The sequence below is a fragment of the Narcine bancroftii genome, chromosome 1, assembly GCF_036971445.1.
Source record: "Narcine bancroftii isolate sNarBan1 chromosome 1, sNarBan1.hap1, whole genome shotgun sequence".
Lineage (NCBI taxonomy): Eukaryota > Metazoa > Chordata > Chondrichthyes > Torpediniformes > Narcinidae > Narcine > Narcine bancroftii.
The window spans coordinates 118,992,072-119,014,183 of record NC_091469.1 but is presented as its reverse complement, the minus strand read 5'-3'; the positions used below and the strand labels follow the sequence as shown (position 1 = coordinate 119,014,183).

The 22,112-nt window shown below is 39.3% G+C and overlaps 1 protein-coding gene and 1 non-coding gene across 3 annotated transcripts; both read right to left on the bottom strand.

Annotated features, from left to right (window-relative positions):
- Nucleotides 1-1,729: 1,729 nt before the first annotated feature.
- Nucleotides 1,730-20,485, bottom strand: btf3 (basic transcription factor 3). Of its 2 annotated transcripts, XM_069937119.1 has the most exons (7): nucleotides 20,401-20,485; nucleotides 14,408-14,476; nucleotides 6,192-6,305; nucleotides 2,989-3,190; nucleotides 2,508-2,537; nucleotides 2,366-2,422; nucleotides 1,730-2,066 (listed from the first exon to the last, which is right to left on the bottom strand). In XM_069937119.1, exons 2-7 carry the CDS (start codon nucleotides 14,474-14,476, stop codon nucleotides 2,020-2,022), a joined length of 519 nt encoding a protein of 172 aa, XP_069793220.1. In that variant the 5' UTR covers nucleotides 20,401-20,485; the 3' UTR covers nucleotides 1,730-2,019. The 2 variants fall into 2 exon arrangements, with proteins under 2 accessions (XP_069793220.1, XP_069793226.1); XM_069937125.1 differs by lacking the exon at nucleotides 2,508-2,537.
- Nucleotides 7,502-7,631, bottom strand: LOC138752172 (small Cajal body-specific RNA 24). The gene has a single exon (XR_011350428.1). It is a non-coding gene; the product is annotated as a small Cajal body-specific RNA 24 (non-coding RNA).
- Nucleotides 20,486-22,112: the final 1,627 nt, after the last annotated feature.

Genomic DNA, 22,112 nt, shown 5'->3' with positions numbered 1-22,112 from the left:
AACTATTAAATCAATTATTTAAAATTTAATCTCATTACACATCAGCACATTGTCAAAATGAGAGGTTTCAAGGAGACATTATGCAAAATGATAAAAACTGATTTTTAACAACTTTATACTTTCAAGATAATAGATAAATGATGAGACCTATTGCACAATAACATGCACATTTTACACCTGTTAAATGATATATTTTTGGGTTGTAGACAGAAATGTTTTTATTGTAGTGGACTTAAAATGCTTTCTGCATGGAGCAAAGGCTGTTGACATTCTACAGTAAATATTTAGTTTACATTGTGCAGCTTGGCATTTGTTTAAACAGAGCACCTTTAAGTTTTATGCAATTACTGAAAACTAGATTCTCATGTTATGTGGAAGCGAAGAATACAAAAATTGTCACGCAAACTTTAAAAAAATAAAAAGGACTAGCAACACCCTGTCGGCCCAGCCTACCAAGTAAACAAACCAGATTTCTTTTCTGAAGAACTTGCCTTGATGTAACTAAGGTACTTCATTTTATTTTATTCCATAATGTGTACCTGTAATTGCAATAAATATCAGTTCTGGTTCACCATCCCCTGATCATCAAAACAATTTACTAGCACTTCCACAGAATACATGCATGGTTTCTAAGTGTTTTATGCATCAAACACAATGTAGATGATTGGCACCTAAATATACAAGTGTTTCCCTTAATAAGAATGCATTTAATCATTTGGTCATGCCAAAGTGTATCTCACATTGTTTTATATTTCTGTACAACCTAGGCCATTTCAGTCCATACCTGCATACAGAACAATTCCCACCAATAAATTAAAACTTCAGTTAAAACCACAAATAACTTGATTCAGGCAGGTTACATAATATTTAAGGCAGGGGTGCCATAAGTGTTCTTGGTTTGGTGAAGGATTGCTTAAAGGTCGTATGTGAGTGGGAAGGGAAGGCTGACAACCACTATTCTAGACCCAATCGTTAGTGAAATATTTTGCTGGAGAAAAATTATCATTGGCCCATTTCCTTTGGAGTTATGAAACAGTGCACATAACGAGTCAATTGGGTACAATTAAAACAATGGTTTTTCAAACTTTTTCTTTCCACTCACATACCACCTTAAGCAATCCTTTACTAATCATAGAGCAACTATAGCATAGGGAATACTTGAAGTGGAATGTGACTTTTAAAAAAGGTTGCTCACCCCTAATTTAAGGGAAATAAAAACAAAAACAGATGCAGGGGTTTTAATTGTGCTATAAATCAAATTTGTGGAAAAATCAGCAAACATTAGTCTTCTGAAAACACGATGGGAAATGTTGATTAAGTGTTGGATATCATTTTAAATGAAACTACTTTTTAATGTTTATGATTATTGAGATATTGTCAATCTTTGAAAATAACAAAAGAAAATCACTTTTCCCAATCTGTTTGTTAAAATCTAGTGATTTAATGCTATGACTCCAGCACACAAAAAATACCTACAACATTCCCCCCCCACCACAGAATTCACCCATTCAGATCCACAGAAAGGGAATGCTAGTATGAAATTAGGAATTCTTAGCCAGAGGTCTGTCATAAGCTATTTTACAAAGGTAAGTGATCAAAATCAGAAGCCCTCATCTCATATTTTTGATTAATTTCCACCCTCCAAAATGTTTCCAAGGAAACATAGTTCATTTTTAAACTTTTTTAACCAATCACTTATTTTACTAATTCACAATTAAATAGACCAAAATACGTGCTTTTCTCCTTTATTTCCACTCCAATCCACAGAACTAGATTCAGTTCAGAATTTCTATCTTAACCAGACTGCAAGGTTGGTAAACGTTCTATTTGCACAATTCAGCATTAGAAGAGTTGCTGCAAGTAATAAAAAAATAACAGGATAAACAAATCACCACATGACTGTAAACATATGTATAACAGTACAAAAATGTAAGATTACAAAAGCAAAATGAAAACTAATACAAATAGCAGCCCCCTAAAGTCATTTAAAATTAACCATCCTTGGGTGTCAACTTCAGTTTAGTTTGCTTCATCCTTTGAAGCCTCATCAAAGTTTTCAACAAGATCTAAAAGAAACAAAAACCACCATTTAGACAAAAGAAATTCAATACTGAACCATTCACGTGAGCCATTCAGTCCTTCCCAAAGAGCAGCTATTAATGGTTTATATAGAAAATTTGATGCATTCATTTTGCAGGATTTGTTGTCAATGGCAATTCTATCCCCACCTGCTATAGTTTTAGATAGAAATCAAACATGGGTAGTAAATGTATGCTTAGGAAGTTCTGCTTTTCCCATCAATTGAGGTTAAATTTTCTCACTTTGGTTTAACTGTTAACATCAAAATTTGTGTACTTTTAATTACCTGGAACTTCATCATCATCATCCTCACCAGAAGCAAGTGGGGCTTTGCTGTCCACAGCTGAAACCAAAAAATTAGTAAAACGTCATTATTTCAAATAATTTAATCTTCCAAAGGTAACTCTTCTAGACAACATCATCCTCACCAGAAGCAAGTGGGGCTTTGCTGTCCACAGCTGAAACCAAAAAATTAGTAAAACGTCATTATTTCAAATAATTTAATCTTCCAAAGGTAACTCTTCTAGACAACAATTAAAAGCTGAAGTATAGCTTATATAGTTGATAGCTATTAAAATAAATATAAAATCTATAGAGAGAGAACTTTCAGACACCATGAAGAAAGTATTGGCAGCAGTTTATATGGGGTCCAGGATCATGTTTGACAACTTGAAATAACCCACAGAGAGCTTATTGTTATGTATGCTAGTTGAAAGCTTGAGATTTTGTGTCAAATCAATAGGCATAAACCAAAAAATGATAAAGAGTTTGATACAATCTAAAACTGACAGAAATGACTAAACTAACAAAAATTAAAGCTGAAATTAATGAAATCTGTTAAATTATACACAATCCACCACAGTTTAAAACATTCACAGGATAAATCTGACGGAAGAGCAGCATACTCACATTGTTTGGGCAGAGACTCTGCCAGCCGCCTCAAGCTGGTCAAACTATCAGCCCCAAGTTGGTTCAAGATACTGGGCAGCATTTCAGTTAGCTGCTTCGTCTCTGCATGTCCTGTGATTGTAAATGTATTTGCAGCAAGTGAAGCCTGAACTTTAGGATTATTAAAATGGATGACTGTTCCCTGGTTTGTGAACATGTTCACCTGCAAGAGATTAAAATGTTTCTAAATTATAAAATCTTCACACTGCAGAATAAAATTTTACAGATGTACAGTAGAACAGCTATGACATCGTCAGTATCATAAATGACAATTACTGATTGTAACAGTCAGTATCGATTACATTGTTCTTCACCATTACACATTTTTTTTAAAGTTTGAATGGGATCTCATCGTTTATGAATTAAGAGGTGATTCAAATATAGGTTTATCCTGTAGAAACACATTGAAAAATGAGGATTGCATTCAAGGATAAACTGGAAGTCTCTGCAGGTCAGGCAGCATCTATGGAGAGAAATGGACAATGTTTTGGGTCAATACTCTTTTTTGAAGATACAATTGGAAGAGGATATAATCAAACAAATGACAGGGGTGTAGGAGGGCAAGGACCGAGAGGTAATGTGACATTGGACAAAAAGTAGGAGAGGTGGAGAGACATGCGACAGGTAAGGGAACAGCCCATTGGGGCTGGGGAGGCTTTTGTGAGGAAACAAAATCTAGGGCCAATTAAAGGACAGAAAGTACATCAAGATCCATTTGAGATTTACCCAAAATTGGAAACTTGAATATCCATGCCACTGGATTTTAGGTAGAAAATACTTTCAAGTTTACATTTAGGCTCAGTCTGATCATGGTTAAGGCAAAGGTCAGACAGGCTTGTGTGGCAATGGTCAAAGGAATTGAAATGGCTGGCAACTGAAAATTCCAGCCAGCTTGTGGAAACAGAGCTGAATGTGTGGTCCAATTTATGTTTGGTCTCACCAATGTAGGGAGGCTACACAAGGGTACCGGGTACAGACGACTAGGTTAGATGAATTGCATGCAAAACTCGGCCTCACATGGATGGAGGTGAAGAGGTACTCTAGATATTGGAACGGGGTAACGTACTTACTACAGTTGCATTCACATCAATTGAGGAAAGGCCCAGTGTTATATGGTTACAATTGATAATTTCTCAATTTTCATCATCAGACTCATGTTTAAACATTTTCAATGCTAACTACTAAAAATTTTGAAAACCTGCTCTTTTCAAGGAAAAGCAATATAGTATTGCCAAAATAATACCTCAACAATTAAAATTTCAATCAATTTTATCCAAAAAAATTATGGATACAACAAAGTAGTCCAGTAACACACATCTTATATTATTACATCTAATATAATCGGCTCTTCATTTGATTCTTCTCGCCCTCGTGCATTACTAACTTAGGATCTAACTTAGAGTCTCTAAGTTGTATGCTGCTCAATGGCTCTAATTGATTAAATATTTCTCCAAACCCATTTAAAATTTTGTATACAGTACACTGTTTAATCCTGGCACATTATCTCAAAATTTACAGTTGAAATTATAGTGAACTTGCCATTACTGTGAAACCTAACAAATGTTATTCACACATGCAGATATAATGGTACAAATCCGGATACTGGATAGCTCGTACAACACGAGTGTACATAGTTCTTACTGTAAAATATTGAAAATGCTAAACCTCCTAGAGGGCACAAATGAGCCTTTAAATAGTACACACAGGTTCAATCCTCTGCTTAATCACTGTCACAACTACTTAACGTTGCGAGCTTTAACCCATATCCAGGTGGAAACTTGGGATTCTTTGAGTTTACACTCAAGTTCTCCAGATCAAATTGTTGGATTCGCCACGAACGCCCGGGGGCAGGAGACGCCCGGGGGCAGGAGACGCCCGGGGGCAGGAGACGCCCGGGGGCAGGAGACGCCCGGGGGCAGGAGACGCCCGGGGGCAGGAGACGCCCGGGGGCAGGAGACGCCCGGGGGCAGGAGACGCCCGGGGGCAGGAGACGCCCGGGGGCAGGAGACGCCCGGGGGCAGGAGACGCCCGGGGGCAGGAGACGCCCGGGGGCAGGAGACGCCCGGGGGCAGGAGACGCCCGGGGGCAGGAGACGCCCGGGGGCAGGAGACGCCCGGGGGCAGGAGACGCCCGGGGGCAGGAGACGCCCGGGGGCAGGAGACGCCCGGGGGCAGGAGACGCCCGGGGGCAGGAGACGCCCGGGGGCAGGGTGGCATGATTAGCGTAGCCATTACTGCACCGCTGTTACTGTGCCAGTGATCGTGTCTGAGGTTGGGAACGCACGCTGTCTGTCAGGAGTTGGAACGTTCCTCACATGTCTGTGTAGGTTTTCCCCAGGGGCTCCAGTTTCCTCCCACCATTCAAATCGTACCAGGGGTTGTAGGTTAATTGAGTGTAATTGGGCAGCATGGACTCATGGGCTGAAATGGCCTATTACCATGTTGCAAGGCTAAATTTTAAAACCATTAAAATCAAAAAATCTCATACGAAATATACCTACGGACCTGCAATGCAGACCTTATGGACCGATTGTAATTCATGAAAATGGCAAAATGATTTTAATTTGACACATTTGCAGAGAATCCTTCTGCTGCACACAGTTTCTCCAATCATCTAGTGAAAAACTCGACCAAAAGGCCTGCTACTAAAGAACACATTGACAACAGCAGGCAACAGATGAGGTCTGGCAGTCCAGTCAGTGAACCACCCGTCCAATTAAAATTGAGGAAACCCTTCTGGCCCAAAAAAAAGCTAGTGTGGAGCACAACTTCTTCCATTCCATGATATAAAAATATTTTAAACTTATTATGTCTTCTCATTTACTTTATGTGACACAATATTTTGTTTTCTGAAATAGAACTGTTGATGATATTTATGGCTTCTGGTTTACAGCGAGAATTCCTTGCTATGAATGGTCGAACTGTCTGTTTGACAGCTTCTCTTCCTGCACACCATTAATTCCCTTAAGAATGTGCCAGATGAAATCATTCAGTCACACAAATCGAAATTTACAGTTCACAGATACCAACTTAACAGTGACAAAAAGAAGTACCAACCACTGAATTAGAATTCTTGCCCTTGTACATTAAATGAACTGTTAACTGGGTTATCGATACAAAGAATAGCAACACAGTGGTAGTGGTCAACACTGCCATATGTAATACCTCTTCGATACCAGAAATATTATTCACACCAAGCTTCTTTAAAGAGAACTGGAGTTTTTTGTCATCTGCAGTTGCTGTTCTGTGTACCACCTTCTTCTTTCTGCGAGCTGTACCCTTGGTACAAAAATCAGAAAAATAATTACCATAAAAATCAACACTTAAATTTATTAAACCCCAACCCCAAATTTCAAAAAATGTAGAGCACCTACTTGACATTTATTTTTCTAATTCCAGCATGCAGGTGGTGATAAAGATCAATCTACAGAAAGATATTTTAAGACAGAACAGCTAATTGTATCTATGCCATCCTTTCATGCCCTTAAGATGACACTACTCATTTACAGCAATTTGGGGAAGTCTTTCTTGTACCCGATTTCATCCTGGACAACTGACCAGTGACCAACTTAAATTAGAAATTCTTAGATTCAAATGTAATATTCTGTTGTTCTTGCCCATGTACACCTAAAACTATAACTAGCTGCAGGTTCTCAACTTGGCCAAGCTCAGGAAATAGAATCAAATAAATTTAACTCATTTCTTGGGGAAATGTAAGCAGTGAAAGTATTAGAGACTTTGCTAGTGTTAAAGGATTTCCGTTTTCCCTGAACTCACCAGTTCTGATCTACCTGGCCAAGGCTCCCTAGAGCCATGACAAGTCCTTGTTGAATACATGGAGTTTAGAGAAGAGACAAGCAACTCATAAAACTTCAATGTATCCCACAACAGGAAGGAGTAGCGCTGCTAGCTTTGCACCTTATCATATCCATCATTTTTAAAATCTCCAAATGTCAGAAATTTAAGAGGTGTTAAAAAAATTCTTGACAAAATTGAAAGTTTAAAATCAAAAGCAAAACAAAATCTTTGAAAACATTCAACTTGGTTCATTCACACACTAGCTATTTAATGAATGAACTCATGGATTATGAATGAGGTCAAGCCTGCACAGGGTACAAGAGCAGGTTCCAGTATAAATACTGCTGCTCTACTGATGGGCATCATGCAAATTGGAAAATCAGGTATACCAGTAGTTGCAAACTGATTAACATACAAGAGTAATTTTCATTTTTTCCATGTAGAATGCCTCTATACATATTTCACTAAAAATCAAAAATAAGTCATGAACTGTTACATTCCAATGATTACTGAAGGGTTGTGGTATATGTAAACTTCACATCTGCATCACAGAGCATAAAAGACAACTTATACTAAATTAGTGCTGCAAACTTCTATGGACAAATATAATAAGACATTTCTAAATAATGAGTTCACAAATTTAGTTTGTATGAATGCATCTGAAACGTGGATGTAATTATTGTAAGAAGTGGAACGATCCAGCCTCCAAACTGTAAAAGACTGAACAGAAAACTTCTCTTTTATGTGGGGCATTAGTTTTGCCAAGTATCTCACACTTAAAAGATACTGGAATGATAAAAATGCCCATAATACCTTGCATCATTGATCAATTGTTCTTTAATATTCATATAAAAGTTTCAGCAAGCACATTTTAAATAATTTCAAGTATTAAGATATGATATGCAAATCACTAGCATTACCAATGTGCACAACCCAGATCTTTCTTGTATATTAACAGAATTAAATCAACAATTTTCTGTGCTTCTTGCTACTTGTACAACAGTATGGTGAATAAGCTTGAAACTCAATACTTTGCCTTATTTGTATAATTAAGAAAATTGCAAGAGTTGTGTTGGCTCACGGGGCTCAAACTAAACCAAGATGTTAAAATTTTTTTAAAAAAGCACACGTTGAAAATCTGAGGGATGATGGACATGGGTCTTCAGTTTTTGATGCCATCCTTTCAATGAGCTCCAAACTAAAATTCTCTGATTTTGATAATCATCTTTCTAGATAGTTAATATTGTTTACTTATGCAGTCCTTCAGGATTGAAAATTGCTTAGATCCACTAAGCTTTTGTAGTGATTCTTAAGACCAATGCAGATATGTGTTTTCCACAGATGTCATCAACAAAGCAGGCATGGGGGTGGGAATCTGAATGTGTGTGCAAAGATTAGGATAGAAGGGAACCAGGATGTTACAGTTGAGAAAGAGGAAAATAGAAAAAAGTCAAAAATAGTTTGCAGCAAAGAAGACAAAAAAGGACAGGCAGGTGAGAAGACAAGATAATTTGCTGTACAATGGAAATACAGAGAAATCAGTAAGAGATACTGATCTAAGGGGTACTGTACCGAAATGCACAGAGCATTAGGAATAATGTATATGACCTTATTGTACAGCCACAGATCAAAAGATATGACATTGTGGCAATCACCAAGACATGGCTTAATGATGGATGTGAATGTCCAAGGGTACACAGTATATAAGGATAGGCAAGTACAGGGGGTGGCGTGGCCTCTGATAGTAAGCAATGATATTAAATCACTAAAAAGCAACATTGGGACAGAAATGGTAGAATCCTTATGGGTTGAGTTAAGAAATGGCAAGGACCCTATTGGCAGTTATATTTAGGCCCCCAAACACCAGCTGGGAAGTGGACTATGAGCTACAGCTGGAGACAGAAAAAGTGAGCCAGAAGAAGAATGTCAAAGTAATTAAGGGGTATTTTAACATCAAAGACAATCAGGAAAGTCAGGAAGATACTGAATCTCAGGAGAAAGTGTTTGTAGAATGTCTACAGGATGGTTTTTGAAGTATAAGCCCACCAGGGGAATCAGTGGTTTTGGATTGAGTGATGTGTAATGAACTTGAGGTGATAAGGGAATTAAAGGTGTTATAGGTTACATTTTATTATATATAAATGTTTTTAAAAGAGATAGATTGTGGGGGGGTTTAGTGTAGGTCACCAGAGTAACACTACACATCTTATTTAAAATGCAAGAGCTTACCTGAAGCCAGCATGCAGGCACCAGTGGCTTTGCAAAAGATAATGGGACTGTTTTGAGAAAGAACTTCAAAAAAAAGGTGCAAGTGGAACAGAATGTTTATCAGTAGAGGCTGATGAGATCTTTCAAAAAATTTGGTCTGGAGCCTTAAGACTGGTCACGCAGTTTTGCAAGCAGAGACAGGAAAAGATCAAACAGGTTTTCTCTAAGAGAAAGAGGGAGAACTCAGTATGTAGTGGCTTTTGGAAGCTAGCAACTTGTTGTAGAGCCCACTTTGGAAGACAGGTTGTGAGTTCGGAGTTCAGCCTGTTGAAAACCCTGTGGTCCTGTGACAGAGTATATAGAAATCTTTTTTGGGAGATAAATTGGTAAAGGTTTGTTAGAGTAGGACACACTTTAAAACAGATTTTATTTGAAATACTGGAGACATAGTGGCTTCTCACACCTTTTTGCAAGAGATTTGAAGAGTGCTCAGAGACTCTCACTGATGGGCTCTTGTTTACCCAAAAGCAACAAATGAAAGAGCAGGCTGGTGCCCTATTGTCTACAGAAGACTTGCTGTTCTAAGAGGGTCATGTGGTTTTGCAAGCAGAGAGTCAAACAGGCTGTGAGAGAGAGAGACCAGTGTCGGCCAACTAAAATAGGAAAGGCTGGCAAGAAGCTCCAGTGTGGAAGATGGCCTAGTCAGCCCTTGTGGCTCATGCAAGAGGAGAGGAATGGCAGTTTAATGTTTCAATTGGAATAAGAGAAACAAAAAGGAACTCTGTGATGACCTGAAAGAAAGAGGTTATCATCTGGAGAACCCTGATGGGGCAAGTTTTGTTAGCAAGACACTGAGGTGACTGATGGGAGTACCTCAGTTGTGGATGTCCTGGAACAATACGTATCTCTTTGGAAAAACAAGAACCTTCCTGAACAGTAACCATTTACCTTTTGAGCACCAAAGCCTGGTGAACTTTATATATGTGCACAGTATAAGAATTACCTGCAACCAGTGAATTTGAAGGAATAGAAAGTGAGATTGGACTGTGAACCAAAGAACTTTTCTGAACTTACACACAGTACACACATGTGCGCTTAGAATTAGAAGGGGGTTAAGTTAGATTAGTTAATAGTGATAAGTTAAAGTTTGTTTCTATTTTCATGTTTAAAGATAATTAAAAGCAACTTTTGTTTAAGTAACCTTTTGTCTTGGTGAATATTGCTGCTGGGTTTTGGGATCCTTTGGGCTTGTAACAGTCCTTACAAGAGGAAATGGCTGGCGAGAGTATTTCCCTGAAATAAGGGAAACAAGAGGAACTCTGTGGTGACCTGGAAGAAGTGGTTATCATTTGGAAAACTCTGATAGGGCAAGTTTCATCGGCAAGAAACTGATGGAAGTAAATCAGTTTGTGTGTGTCCAACGACCAACGAATCTCTTTGAAACCAAGAAGAACCTTTTCCGGAACGGTAACGTTAGCTTTAAGCATGAGAGCCTGGTGGAAATTCACAAATGTTAAAATCTGAGCACAGTGTAAGAATGAAGTTGGAGAAGTGAGATTGGACTGTGAATGAAATAACTTTCCTGAACATATACATATTACAAACCTATGCGCTTAGAAGGGGGTTAATAGTACTAAGTTATTAAAGTTTGATCCTGTTTTTTTAAATGTTTAAAGAAAATTTAAAACAAATTTTGTTTATGTAACCATTTGTCTTGGTGAACTTCTATTACTGCTGGGTTTTGGGGTCCTCTGGACTTGTAACAAAGGTAATGGAGCCTTTAGGAAGTAGTGATCATAGCACTTCAGTTTCAAATTTGAAAAGAAAAAGCTGATATCAGTTGGCCAATATTTCAGTGGAACAAAGGGAATTACAGTGGTATGAGAGGAACGGGCCTAGTTGACTGGAAAAGTTAGATGGAGAGACAGCAGAGCAGAATTGGATGGTATTTTTTTTTTACAAGAAATAAAGAAAGAGCAGTCTAGATATAATCCAAGAAAAAAAGAAAATTATGAATGGAAAAATAGCTTAAGGCTATAATAAAGCAAAAATTAGTGGGAATACAAGACTGGGACAGAGACAAAGAAAGTCATTAGGAAAGAAAGATGAATTATGAAAGGAAGTTGGAAATAACATACAAAAGGATACTGAGTTTTAAAAACATGTGAAGAGTAAAAGAGTGAAACAGAGAGATATTGGGGCGATTGAAAATGACATTGGAAAAATAATAATGGGTAACAAAGAGATGGGAGTGGAACTAAATTAATATTTTGCATTGGTCTTCACTGAGGAAGACCATAGCAATATACCTGATAGAGGTCTCAGGGATAGAATTAACTGCAGTCAGGATTACTAGAGAGATAGTGCTTAGTCAGCTAAATGGACTAAAGATAAATCTCCTGGACTGGATGAGGTGCACCCATGGGTTCTGAAGGAGGTAGCTTTGGAGATTGTGGAGGCATTGGAAATGATTTTCCAGAAATCAATAGACTCTGGCATGGTTCCGAAGGATTGGAAGGTTGCAAATGTAGTTGTTGTTTAAGGAGGGAGGCAGAAAAAAGGAAATTATAGGCTTATTAGTCTGATGTTGGTAGTTGGAAAGTTATTGTGGAGTTTATCCGCAAGGACAAGGTTATGAAATACTCCGAGGTGCATGGCATGTTAGATCCAAGCCAACGTAGTTTCATGAAGGCAAGATCCTGCTTCCAACTTAATGGAACTTTTTTTTGAGGAAATCTCATGGATGGACAAGGGAGAGGCTGTGAATGTTGTGCATTTGGATTTTCAAAAGGCCTTCGATAAGGTACCACATAAGAGGGTGCTTAATAAGATAAGAGCCCATGGAATTACAGGAAAAGATATTACATTGGGTGAAGCACTGGCTGATAGGCAGAAATCAAAACGTGGGAATAAAGGGATCCTGTTCTGGTTGGTGGCCAGTTACTAGTGTTCCGCAGGGGTTAATGTTGGGGCTGCTTCTTTTTATAAAGTACATTGATGATTTAGATTATGGAGTGAATGGTTTTGTAGCCAAGTTTGCAGATGACACCAAGATAGGTGGTGAAGTAAGAAGTGCTGAAGAAACCCAAAAGGTTGGAGAGACTGACAGCTGAGGAGAGTGGGCAAAGAAATGGCAGATGAGATACAATGTTGAGAAATGTACGGTTATACATTTTGGAAGAGGAAATAAACAGGTAATTATTTGGATGGAGAAAAAAATACAAAAGTGCAAAGGGACTTGGGGGTCCTTACACAAGACAACCACCAGGTTGGCTCGACAAAGAAAGCAAATGCTATGTTGGCATTCATTTCAAGGGAAACAGTGTATAAGAGTCAAGAGGTTTTGATGAGGCTCTATGAGGCACTGGTGAGACCTCATTTGGAGTACTATGCACAATCTTAGGTCCCTTATCTTAGAAAGAATGTAATAATGTTGGATAGAGTACAGAGAAGATTTATCAGGATGATTCCAGCAATGCAAGGGCTAACATTTAAGGAACACAGCGGCTCTTGGTATCTATTCATTGGAATATAGAAGAGGGATCTCAGAAACATTTTGAATGCTGAAAGGATTAGACAGAGTAGATGTGAATAAGATGTCTCTCTTGGTGGGTGAATCCAGGACAAGAGGGCACAATCTTAGAATTAGAAGGTACCCATTTAAAACAGAGGAGAAATTTCTTTAGCCAGAGAGTCATATATTTGTGGAATTCGTTGCCACATACAACTGTGGAGGCCGGATCGCTGGGGAGTTTAAGAGGGAGATTGATAGGTATCTAATTAGTCAAAGTATCAAGGGATATTGGGAAAAGGCTGGAACCATGTGAGAATAGTTTAGCTCAGTAGATTTGCAGAGCAGACTTAATGGGCTGGGTTCCCCACCTTTGTTCCTTTTTCTTGTATGCAATTTGCACAGCAGTCCACTCCTTCCAACTCAAGGTTCTCAATACCATCCCAATCGGTCCCTCTCAACTTTGAGCTTTTGTGCACCAGAGATTCCCAGGGGTAAACTGGAGAACCCGATCTTCACCAAGGAGGCTTTGAGCACATCTTTGAATCTTTTCCCATGATACAGCTTGGATGTCATGCCTGGTTTAGGAGACTGACATTAGGCATGAGAAAATAACAATTGTAACTAGGGGTTCAGTACCGTGGATGTTGGCCTAGCCTTCCAGCGAATTTAAAGGATACTGCAATATACTATCACATTATCAACCACTAGAATTTTTATCCTAAATTCCTAAAATGTTTAGTCACGCCACAAAGCTGAAAAAAATTACTAAAGCAGCCGCATAGAATGCAACTTCAAAATAAAACAACAAATTTTAAAAAAATGTAATTTATAGATTTCAACCTTTCATGCTTCCCTCTTCGTTTCCCACCAGTGTAATCAGACCACGCAGTATCTCTACATTCCTCTAATTCTAGGTTTGCACACGCCTATTTTCATTTCACCCCTATTTCCAGCCAACATTCAGCTGCCATGATTTCACACTCAAGAATACTCACTGTGGAATAAATTTATTAAGGATTGACATACAGTATCTATTCTGCAAGATATTACAGCACAACTCCGATTATCCTAAATGGTTGGAACCAGATAGACATTTTTTTTGGAGAACTTGTAATTCCTCATTTATCTGAAAAATCTTGAAGTCGAAACGATGTCATTTCACCTCCAAAAAATTTCAGATAAATTAGAAATCCTCGGTTATCCAAAATTTTTTCACAGCCAAACTAATGTCACAGGTTGAAAAAAATTTGGAAAAACGCCCAAGTAGAATTTTGAGTTTTTGGTGTGGATTTAACTTATTTTGTTCAGTTGTTTTTTTGGTGATTTCATACTTAAAAAGCCTTCCCTTGTTGTTGTCTAAGCACTGTTACAAGTGATTTATTTCTACTGGGCTGTTTTTTAAAATGACCAGTTATCCGAAAATATCATTTATCCGAAATAGGCCTGGTCCCGACCATTTTGAATAATCAGAGTTGTACTGTACATGCGCTTGTAGTAGATTTCGGAGTCAGACTGCAGTAGAGACTGCTGGCTACTCTCCACGATATATCATGTGAAATAAAGTCTGAAACATTACTCAAGGTCTCCGAAGTTTTATGTCCACTTATACATCTATTTCTAATTCTTATTTGTCACCAAAGTTTGCCCAATTATATTCATACTGTATAACACGTTGGATGTTTTCCCATTTTGAAAACACCTCAAATTTCACAATGTAGTGGTATATTTTTTAATCCAAATATCATATTAGAAGTAATAATCTTGTAGCCCAATTGATTTTGAGAACAAATGTATCCAGAATTAGTCTTGTGATATTAATATTTATAAAAGTTAAGCTGAAACAAAATTTTAAATAACTCACCTTTCCACCAATGCGTACTTGAGCTTGCAGCTTGGCTAGTTTTTCTTGATTCATTATTGTTTCTTTCATCTGAAATCACAATAAGCTTAAAATTATGAGATTTAATTTAAAAAAAATCATTCTCCAAAGTTCACTCAACTTCCACTTAAGTTGTCAAAAATCTGATTAAATTTATACCTAAATGATGGAAAATCCGACATAGCTGACCATTCAACACAGCATATCTGCACTGAACTTAAGAGTAACTTAACCTCATCTTGCACAATTTAATTTGAAGCACTGCAAAAGTTGCAAAAATTCCTAAAAGGGTTAAAGAAGCAGGAAGCTCCTGACCTTAGCACCCTCTGGTTGGAAAAAGGATTTCTGATCTTACCTCCATTCCTTACATCAATTACTTTATATCCATGTCCTCAGCTCTAAATTATCCAGCTCCTTCAATTTTATACATTTGAATCAAGTCTCCCTGCAGCCAATTTGCCCAGACCGACCAAAATGATCCATCCCCACTCGTCGAAACCTGTCGACATTTGGTCCATATCCCTCTAGACCCGTCTTATCCATGCATCTACCCTATTTTCTTCTTAAATCAGAATCTATTGTTATGAACATGTTATGAAATTAGTTTAGCGGCCTCATCACAGTGCAAACATTGATATAAACCATCTTACAAAAGAAATAAAATAGTGCAAGGAAACAAAAAAGTCAAAGTAAGGAGGAATCTGTGGTTCAATGATCATTCAGGAATCTGATGGCAGAGGGGAAGCAGCTGTCCTTGTGCTGCTGAGTTCTCGACTTCAGGCTCCTGTACCTTTTTCCAGACGGTAGCTGAGTGAAGAGGGCATGGCCTGGTTGGTGGAGGTAAATGAAGATAGAGACTGCTTTCTTAAGACACCGCCTCTTGTAAATGTCCTCAATGGAGTGATAACTGGTGCCCATGATATTGCCATAGTATCTGCTTCAGCCACCTACGCATCAAGCAGCGTATTCTGTACATTCACCACCCTCTATGTAAAAATGTTACCCTTCACCATCCTGTTAAATCTCTTCCCCACCATGGAAAACAACCATGGTCTAGGACAAGATAGCACCACTTAGTACAGAGATGCAGAGGAAATTCTTCAGCCAGAGAGTGACAAATCTGTGAAATTGTTGCCATTGGCCACTCTGGGGGGACAGGTCTTTGGGTGTATTTAAGGCAGAGATTAGCCAAGGAATCAAAATTTATGGGGAGAAGATCAGGCCAGCCAGTGAGGCTGAGTAGGAAAATGTATTGGCTCATGATTAAATGGCAGGGTAGACTCAATGGACTGACTATCTCTTATGGTCTTACCTCAAACTTATCAGGATAAATATTGAATTCCTTACTTTGGGCAAAAGACTGCATTCACATGATCAAATGCTCACATGATTTTGTACACTTCTATGAGATAACCCCTCATCCTCCTGCACTCCAAGGAATAAAGCCGTAGACTCCTCAACCTCTCCCTATGTCAGACCGCACCCACCAAGTCCTGGCAACATCCAATACTCCAAATGTGGCCTCACCAATGTCTTGTACAATTGCAACATCACCTCCCAACTTCTTTATTCAATTCTGTGAAAGATGAAGACTAATGTGCCTGGTCCTCTATCTACTTTTAACATCTAGATCCCTCTGCTCAGAACACTTCCCGATTCCTACCATTCACTGCAAGTCCTATCCATATTAGACTACTCAAAATGCAAGACATCACATTTCTCAATTAAATTCCATCAACCATTCTTCTGCCCACCTTCTTGCTTAATTAATCAAGATCCTGTTGCCAACTGTCTTCACTATCTACAATACCAGACACTTTAGTGTCAACCACAAACTTGCTAATTATGCTGTGCATTTTCATCTAAATTACTGATATAGATGAAAAACAGTAATGGGCCCAGAAACCAAACCCTGGAACACCATTAGTCACAAGCCTCTAGCCTGAAAAACAACCTTGCACCATCACCTTTTGTTTTCCACCACAAAGCCAATTTCCTATCCATTTTGCTCGCTCACCTTGGATCTCGTGACCCTTTCTCAAAAAGTAGCCTACAAGGAGCCATATCAAATGACTTGTTGAAATCCACATTTACAAGATCTACAATTCTACCCTCACATCAACCTTTTTGGTCACATCTTCAAAAAGCTCGATTAGATTTGTGAGGCATGACCTCCCATTTCTATTCCATTTTCTCACGTGTCTACAGCATTATCAGAACTGAAAAATTGTTATTAATCCCTTTGTTGCTTCCCCCCACAATGAAATAAGTTTCTTGTAACATGGTGACCAAAATTCATAATACTCCAGCCATAGCCACAAGCTTGCATACAATTTGAGCATTTCTTTTTTTTAAATTTTTCACTATGAACCATATCAATCAAAATACATACAAACATTTCCCTCTTAAATATACACAGTGGCATTTTCTCCCCTTTTCCCCCCTACCTACCCCCCCTCCAAACCCATTAAACATTCAACATATACAACAATTAAACAATGTCATCACACAATGAAAATAAACAAGAAAATTGTGTCATCTACTTTTGCACACTGGATCAAGTCATTTTGTCTTCTTTTATCATTTTAGGGGGCGGAGGTCCGAGGCAAGCCCTCTCTGTTATGTTCCATGTACGTTTCCCAAATTTGTTCAAATAATGTGACTTTTTTTTAAATTATATGTTATTTTTTCCAATGGAATACATTTTTTCATTTCCATGTACCATTGCTGTACTCTCAGGTTCTCTTCTGATTTCCAAGTTGACATTATATATTTTTTTGCTACCGCTAAGGCTATCATAATAAATCTTTTTTTGCGGTTCATCCAGTTTGAGGCCCAATTCTTGACTTCTTATATTACTTAGAAGAAAGATGTCTGGATTTTTTGCTATGTTGCTTTTTATGATTTTATTTAATACCTGATTTAGATCTTCCCAAAACTTTTTCACTTTCTCACATGCCCAAATTGCATGTACTGTTGTTCCCATTTCATTCTTACAACGAAAACATCTATCTGATAATGTTGGATCCCATTTTTAAAAAAACTTTTGGGGTGTGATATATAACCTGTGTAACCAATTATACTGTATCATACGTAATCTCGTGTTTATTATATTCTTCATAGTTCCAGAGCATAACTTTTCCCATGTTTCATTTTTTATCTTTATGTTTAAATCTTTTTCCCACTTTTGTTTGGGTTTATAGCTTATTTCATAATTTTCCTTCTCTTGTAGCTTGATATACATGCTCGTTATAAATCTTTTTATTATCATTGTTTCTGCAATCACATATTCAAAGCTGCTTCCTTCTGGTAATCTCAGTCTATTTCCCAATTTATCCTTTAAGTAGGCTTTCAGTTGATGATATGCAAACATTGTACCATGAGTTATTCCATATTTGTACTTCATTTGTTCAAATGTTAATAAATTATTTCCCAAAAAACAATTTTCTATTCTTCACTCCTCTTCTGCTTAATGCTTCAGCTACAAAGGAAAACATTCCATTAGCCCGTTGAATGATATCTACTTGCCTTGCTACCTTTAAGGATCCCTGTTCCTTCTCTCTTCCCCATTTCCTTCCATTTCTAAATATTCCCATCTTATTGCACCTTCCAAACTGTTACACCGCCATTAAGAACTTGATATCCAAAATTTCCCTCCCTCATTAGCCACTAAACTAATTTTGTGTAACCATATTTTGGCAATTGCAATAACCTCTTGTTAGATAGAGTTGGATGATTGAGGATTTCTGATTTAAAGGTGTATTACTTCTGAACCTTTGATCAAACTTTAGCTAATGGTCATTTCATTACAAACCCTTGAATGTAATTTGCTAATCTGCTACAGGGTATAGCTTCAGATTGAAAGATTTACACCTTTAACATAAATTGTATATCATGTTCACTCTACCTGAAAGGCAACGAAACTACTATCGTTAACAATTACTTTTTAAAACAACAAATTTACAGACACTTGCCACAAAGATTTTACAAGGATTGCTGAAAAAGCTTAGAGAGCATGGAATCTGGAATATACTAATCTGAATTGAGTTGACTGATAGGAAGCTGCATAAGTGAACATGTTTTTCTTAGGTTAGCAGGCTGAAAGAGCAGGAATTAGATCATGGGTCCCAACTATCCATAATCTACATCAGCAATTTGGCTCTGAAATCAAACGCAACTCTGCCTTACGGTAAACAAAAGTTAAAGAATTTCATATATGTTACATTTTAAATGTTGTATTACATGACAATAATGGAACCTTTACCTTTTCTTCAACTTTGCTGATAACAAAAAAGTGGAAAAATTGAAAGCACAAATAGGGGACAGAAATAAGATGGCTGAATGGATAAGAGCATGGCAAATGAAGCAAAATATGAAAATATTGACTGTATTTACTTTAGTTTAAAAAAATTTTTTTTTTAAAAAAGGGTGAGGGTTTGAAAAGGGGGCTTCCAGTTGGGTCTGATATGGAGTAATCGTCTCTATCACAGCTCTGTACTTTTAGTATTCTCCCACCCACCCCTTTACTTTTTAAAACTTTCAAAGCTGTTTTGAATTTCATATTTTGTGTATGTATGGAAGTTGACAACAATACAAGGAAAGAAACTCCATCTAATCCGCTGGCAAACTCGACTGAGGGCTTCTTTGAAGCACTTAAGCAGGTCAAAGCATTGATCACTGAAGAAGTTAAAGCTCTAAATGTTAGGTTTTTGGCATTGGAAAATCAACTTGCATAAGTCTGTTGTTCTACTGAAGAACAAGGTGAGCATTTGACCTCGGCAGAATCTACTTTAAAGATACTGGATGATGATAACGAGAAGTTAATGGCAAGAATTATCAATTTGGAAAGTTGAAGACAATGGCTAAAAATAATGAAGCTGGCACACTTACTCATTTTTTTTCTGACCTGCTGGTAACGGTGTTTGGAAAAGAGACGTTTCCGACACCACTAGAGCTGGATAGAGCACATCATTCATTATTGTCTGAGCCTAAATTAGGCCAAAACCATGTTCAGCAGTGGTCATATGCCTACACCGCTATCAAACGAAGGAACTGCTGATCCGTGAAGCCCGTTGTCAAGGTACACTGCAAAATCAAATCCACCAAATGAAAGGGTGGATAATTTAGAGCTGAAGAGGAACATTTGAATTCTCTGCCCTGAGGGAGGTGGCAGCTCATGGTGGCATTTAAAAGATCAAATGTATTTCTTGACATTTGACAAAGGAATACGATACCTGAAGTTATACGGAGTTAGATCAGGCAATAATGTGAACAATGTTGAGGGATTAAAAGGCCACTCCAATTTATGTAAAGATCTAAAAACTTCCTTTCTTTCACTGGTTAGTAATCTGGAAAACTGTGTCTTGTACATTCCAATACTTCATCCTCCATGTTTCAACTGTTTTGCTCAATACGTTAAGTTGTCATATTATGAAACACGTGTTGAACTTCGAATAAAACAACACCCTGCGTTTCCGCTCATGTTCGGGGACCGACATACCCTCAATTGTTTTTGGGCCTTGTCGATCTTTTACAAGGAGATATGAAAAGTAACCGACCCGTAAACCCTATTCTCGCCGTGTAATATATAAAAATTCCTACGATTAATAACGAGAAGCTAAAACAAAGAGTTGGGAAGTCAAGTTCAGGAAAAATGACACCATATAGCGAAATATATATGGACATAGACAATCCACGAGGGGAAAGTGGTCACTCTAACATAGTGAGAACCCCTCCCTATCATCGTCCCCTCCCGTTTAGGTCCCCGATCCGGATCACATTCGAACTCAGGCCACGGAGCAGCAACAGCTGGGCCTTGGCCCTTCCCACAGGGAGCGGCCAGCAAGCTCAAGACGGCTCACTCCTCCCGCCGAGCCACGGGGTCCGCAGCGCCTGGGCCCACCTCACTGGCAAGCGCACAACCTCATTCCCTTCGCCCGCCCAAGGCCGTTTCAGCACTTGGCTGCCTGCGTTACCTTGGGGGCTGTCGAATTCCTGGGGCCGTGGCGGTACCGAGCGTGGAGAGAGAGAGAGAAGTTCCGCGGCTGAACGAACCCAGGCGCGCAAACACACACACACGAGGAGAGGAGCAAGATGGCTGCCCGAAAGAGAGAGCGGATGTGATGATAGAGCACGTGATGCTGCCGGCGGGCCAATGGGAAGATGGGGAAGGGGAAGGAGATGGAGACAGGGTGAGAGGATAGAGCACGTGACGCTGACGCTGCCGGCGGGCCAATGGGAAGATGGGGGAGGGGAAGGAGATGGAGACAGGGTGAGAGGATAGAGCACGTGACGCTGCCGCTGCCGGCTGGCCAATGGGAAGATGGGGGAGGGGAAGGAGGATAGAGCACGTGACGCTGACGCTGCCGGCGGGCCAATGGGAAGATGGGGGAGGGGAAGGAGATGGAGACAGGTAATTGGATGCCAGCACGATGAAACAAGAGGTGAAAAGGAGCCCAAGAACAAAATACCTTGATAATTTAAATCTAGGTTTTAATTTTAGATTTAAGGCTCTTATTGCATGTAATAAAACAGAAAATGTGATATTACACGAAATTTCCTTTAGTACAACGTGGGAAAAAGATTTGCCATCAGCAGAAAATGCCTGGCGCCTCCGAATAGGAGGCCCCAGTTACTGAATGTCCTTGGATTCGCCTCCAGTGCTCCGGCAGCCTCCACAGCCTTCAGTCCAAATCACTGGCAAACTTAGCTCCAGATTGAAACCTCTGGCCTGATCAGGATCCCCTCAGCGGCCTCTCGCATCAGGGTTCTGATACCTGGTACCCCTTTCGCCAGTCTCCAGCAATCCACAGCCTGGTGCGAGTCCCTCGATTGCAGTTGCTTGCAGCCTCCATGGATTCCTCACATTGTCTCTGCCTGTGTCTTCTTCAGCTTCAGAGTACCTTGCTGGTCCACTGTCTGTCAAGGTCACCGTTCCATGGGTCATCTGCTCTGCTTCTCTCAAGCAGTGGGGGGGGGGGGGGTGGTCTGCCCTGCACCAGTCCTCTGCTTCTCAGGAGTGTGAACCCCTTGAGGCTGCCTGGTGAATCCAGGCGCCACCATTTTGAGCCCAGACCCCATGGTCGCAGGATTTTAAAATAAACCACCATTGGTTTCTTTAACAGTCCTTTTAAAGGTCTTTACAAATTCAATGGCAGTTGGCCTGGGCAGTAGGACCCTATGGGGGGGGGGGGGGGGCTCTATGTCTCCGCTGCCCACTGTCCACAGGTCCGCTGCAGCAGCAGCGCCATTGTTGCAGCAGCTCTGGCAAGATCGCCATTTTTCGCCCTCGAAGTCAGATGTCACTGTCTCGTGCATGATCACCCGAGGAAGTACATGAGCTACAACACTCTCCCCCATTTATTTCAATGCAATAAGCAAAAGTGCTGGGAGACTGTGATAGTACAGACCTATCACCAATGTATATAGTTACAGTATCTAGAGTGTAATGACTGTGCTTACACCGATTGGCTGAGAGCTTAGCCACGCCTACTGTCTGGGCCTTAAAGGGTTGTGTCCCTAGCCAGGTTGGATCATTCCAGACTGGTCGGCCACCTGTGAAGAGCTCCTGTCTTTTGCTAATAAAAGCCTTGGTTTGGATCAACAAGTCTTTGGTTCTTTTGACGAGCTCTACAGAGACCACAGCAGGTTATACAGCATTTATAGGAAGTAAAAGGTAACCAATATT

Bases quoted from the DNA above. Each gene is read 5' to 3' on its own strand.
- btf3 (XM_069937119.1), bottom strand. From the start codon at position 14,476: ATGAAAGAAACAATAATGAATCAAGAAAAACTAGCCAAGCTGCAAGCT. The intron at 3,191-6,191 runs GTATTACATATG...AATCTCTTGCAG, and splicing joins ATATTTCTGGTATCGAAGAG to GTGAACATGTTCACAAACCA. The intron at 2,538-2,988 runs GTGAGTATGCTG...TTTTGGTTTCAG, and splicing joins AGAGTCTCTGCCCAAACAAT to CTGTGGACAGCAAAGCCCCA.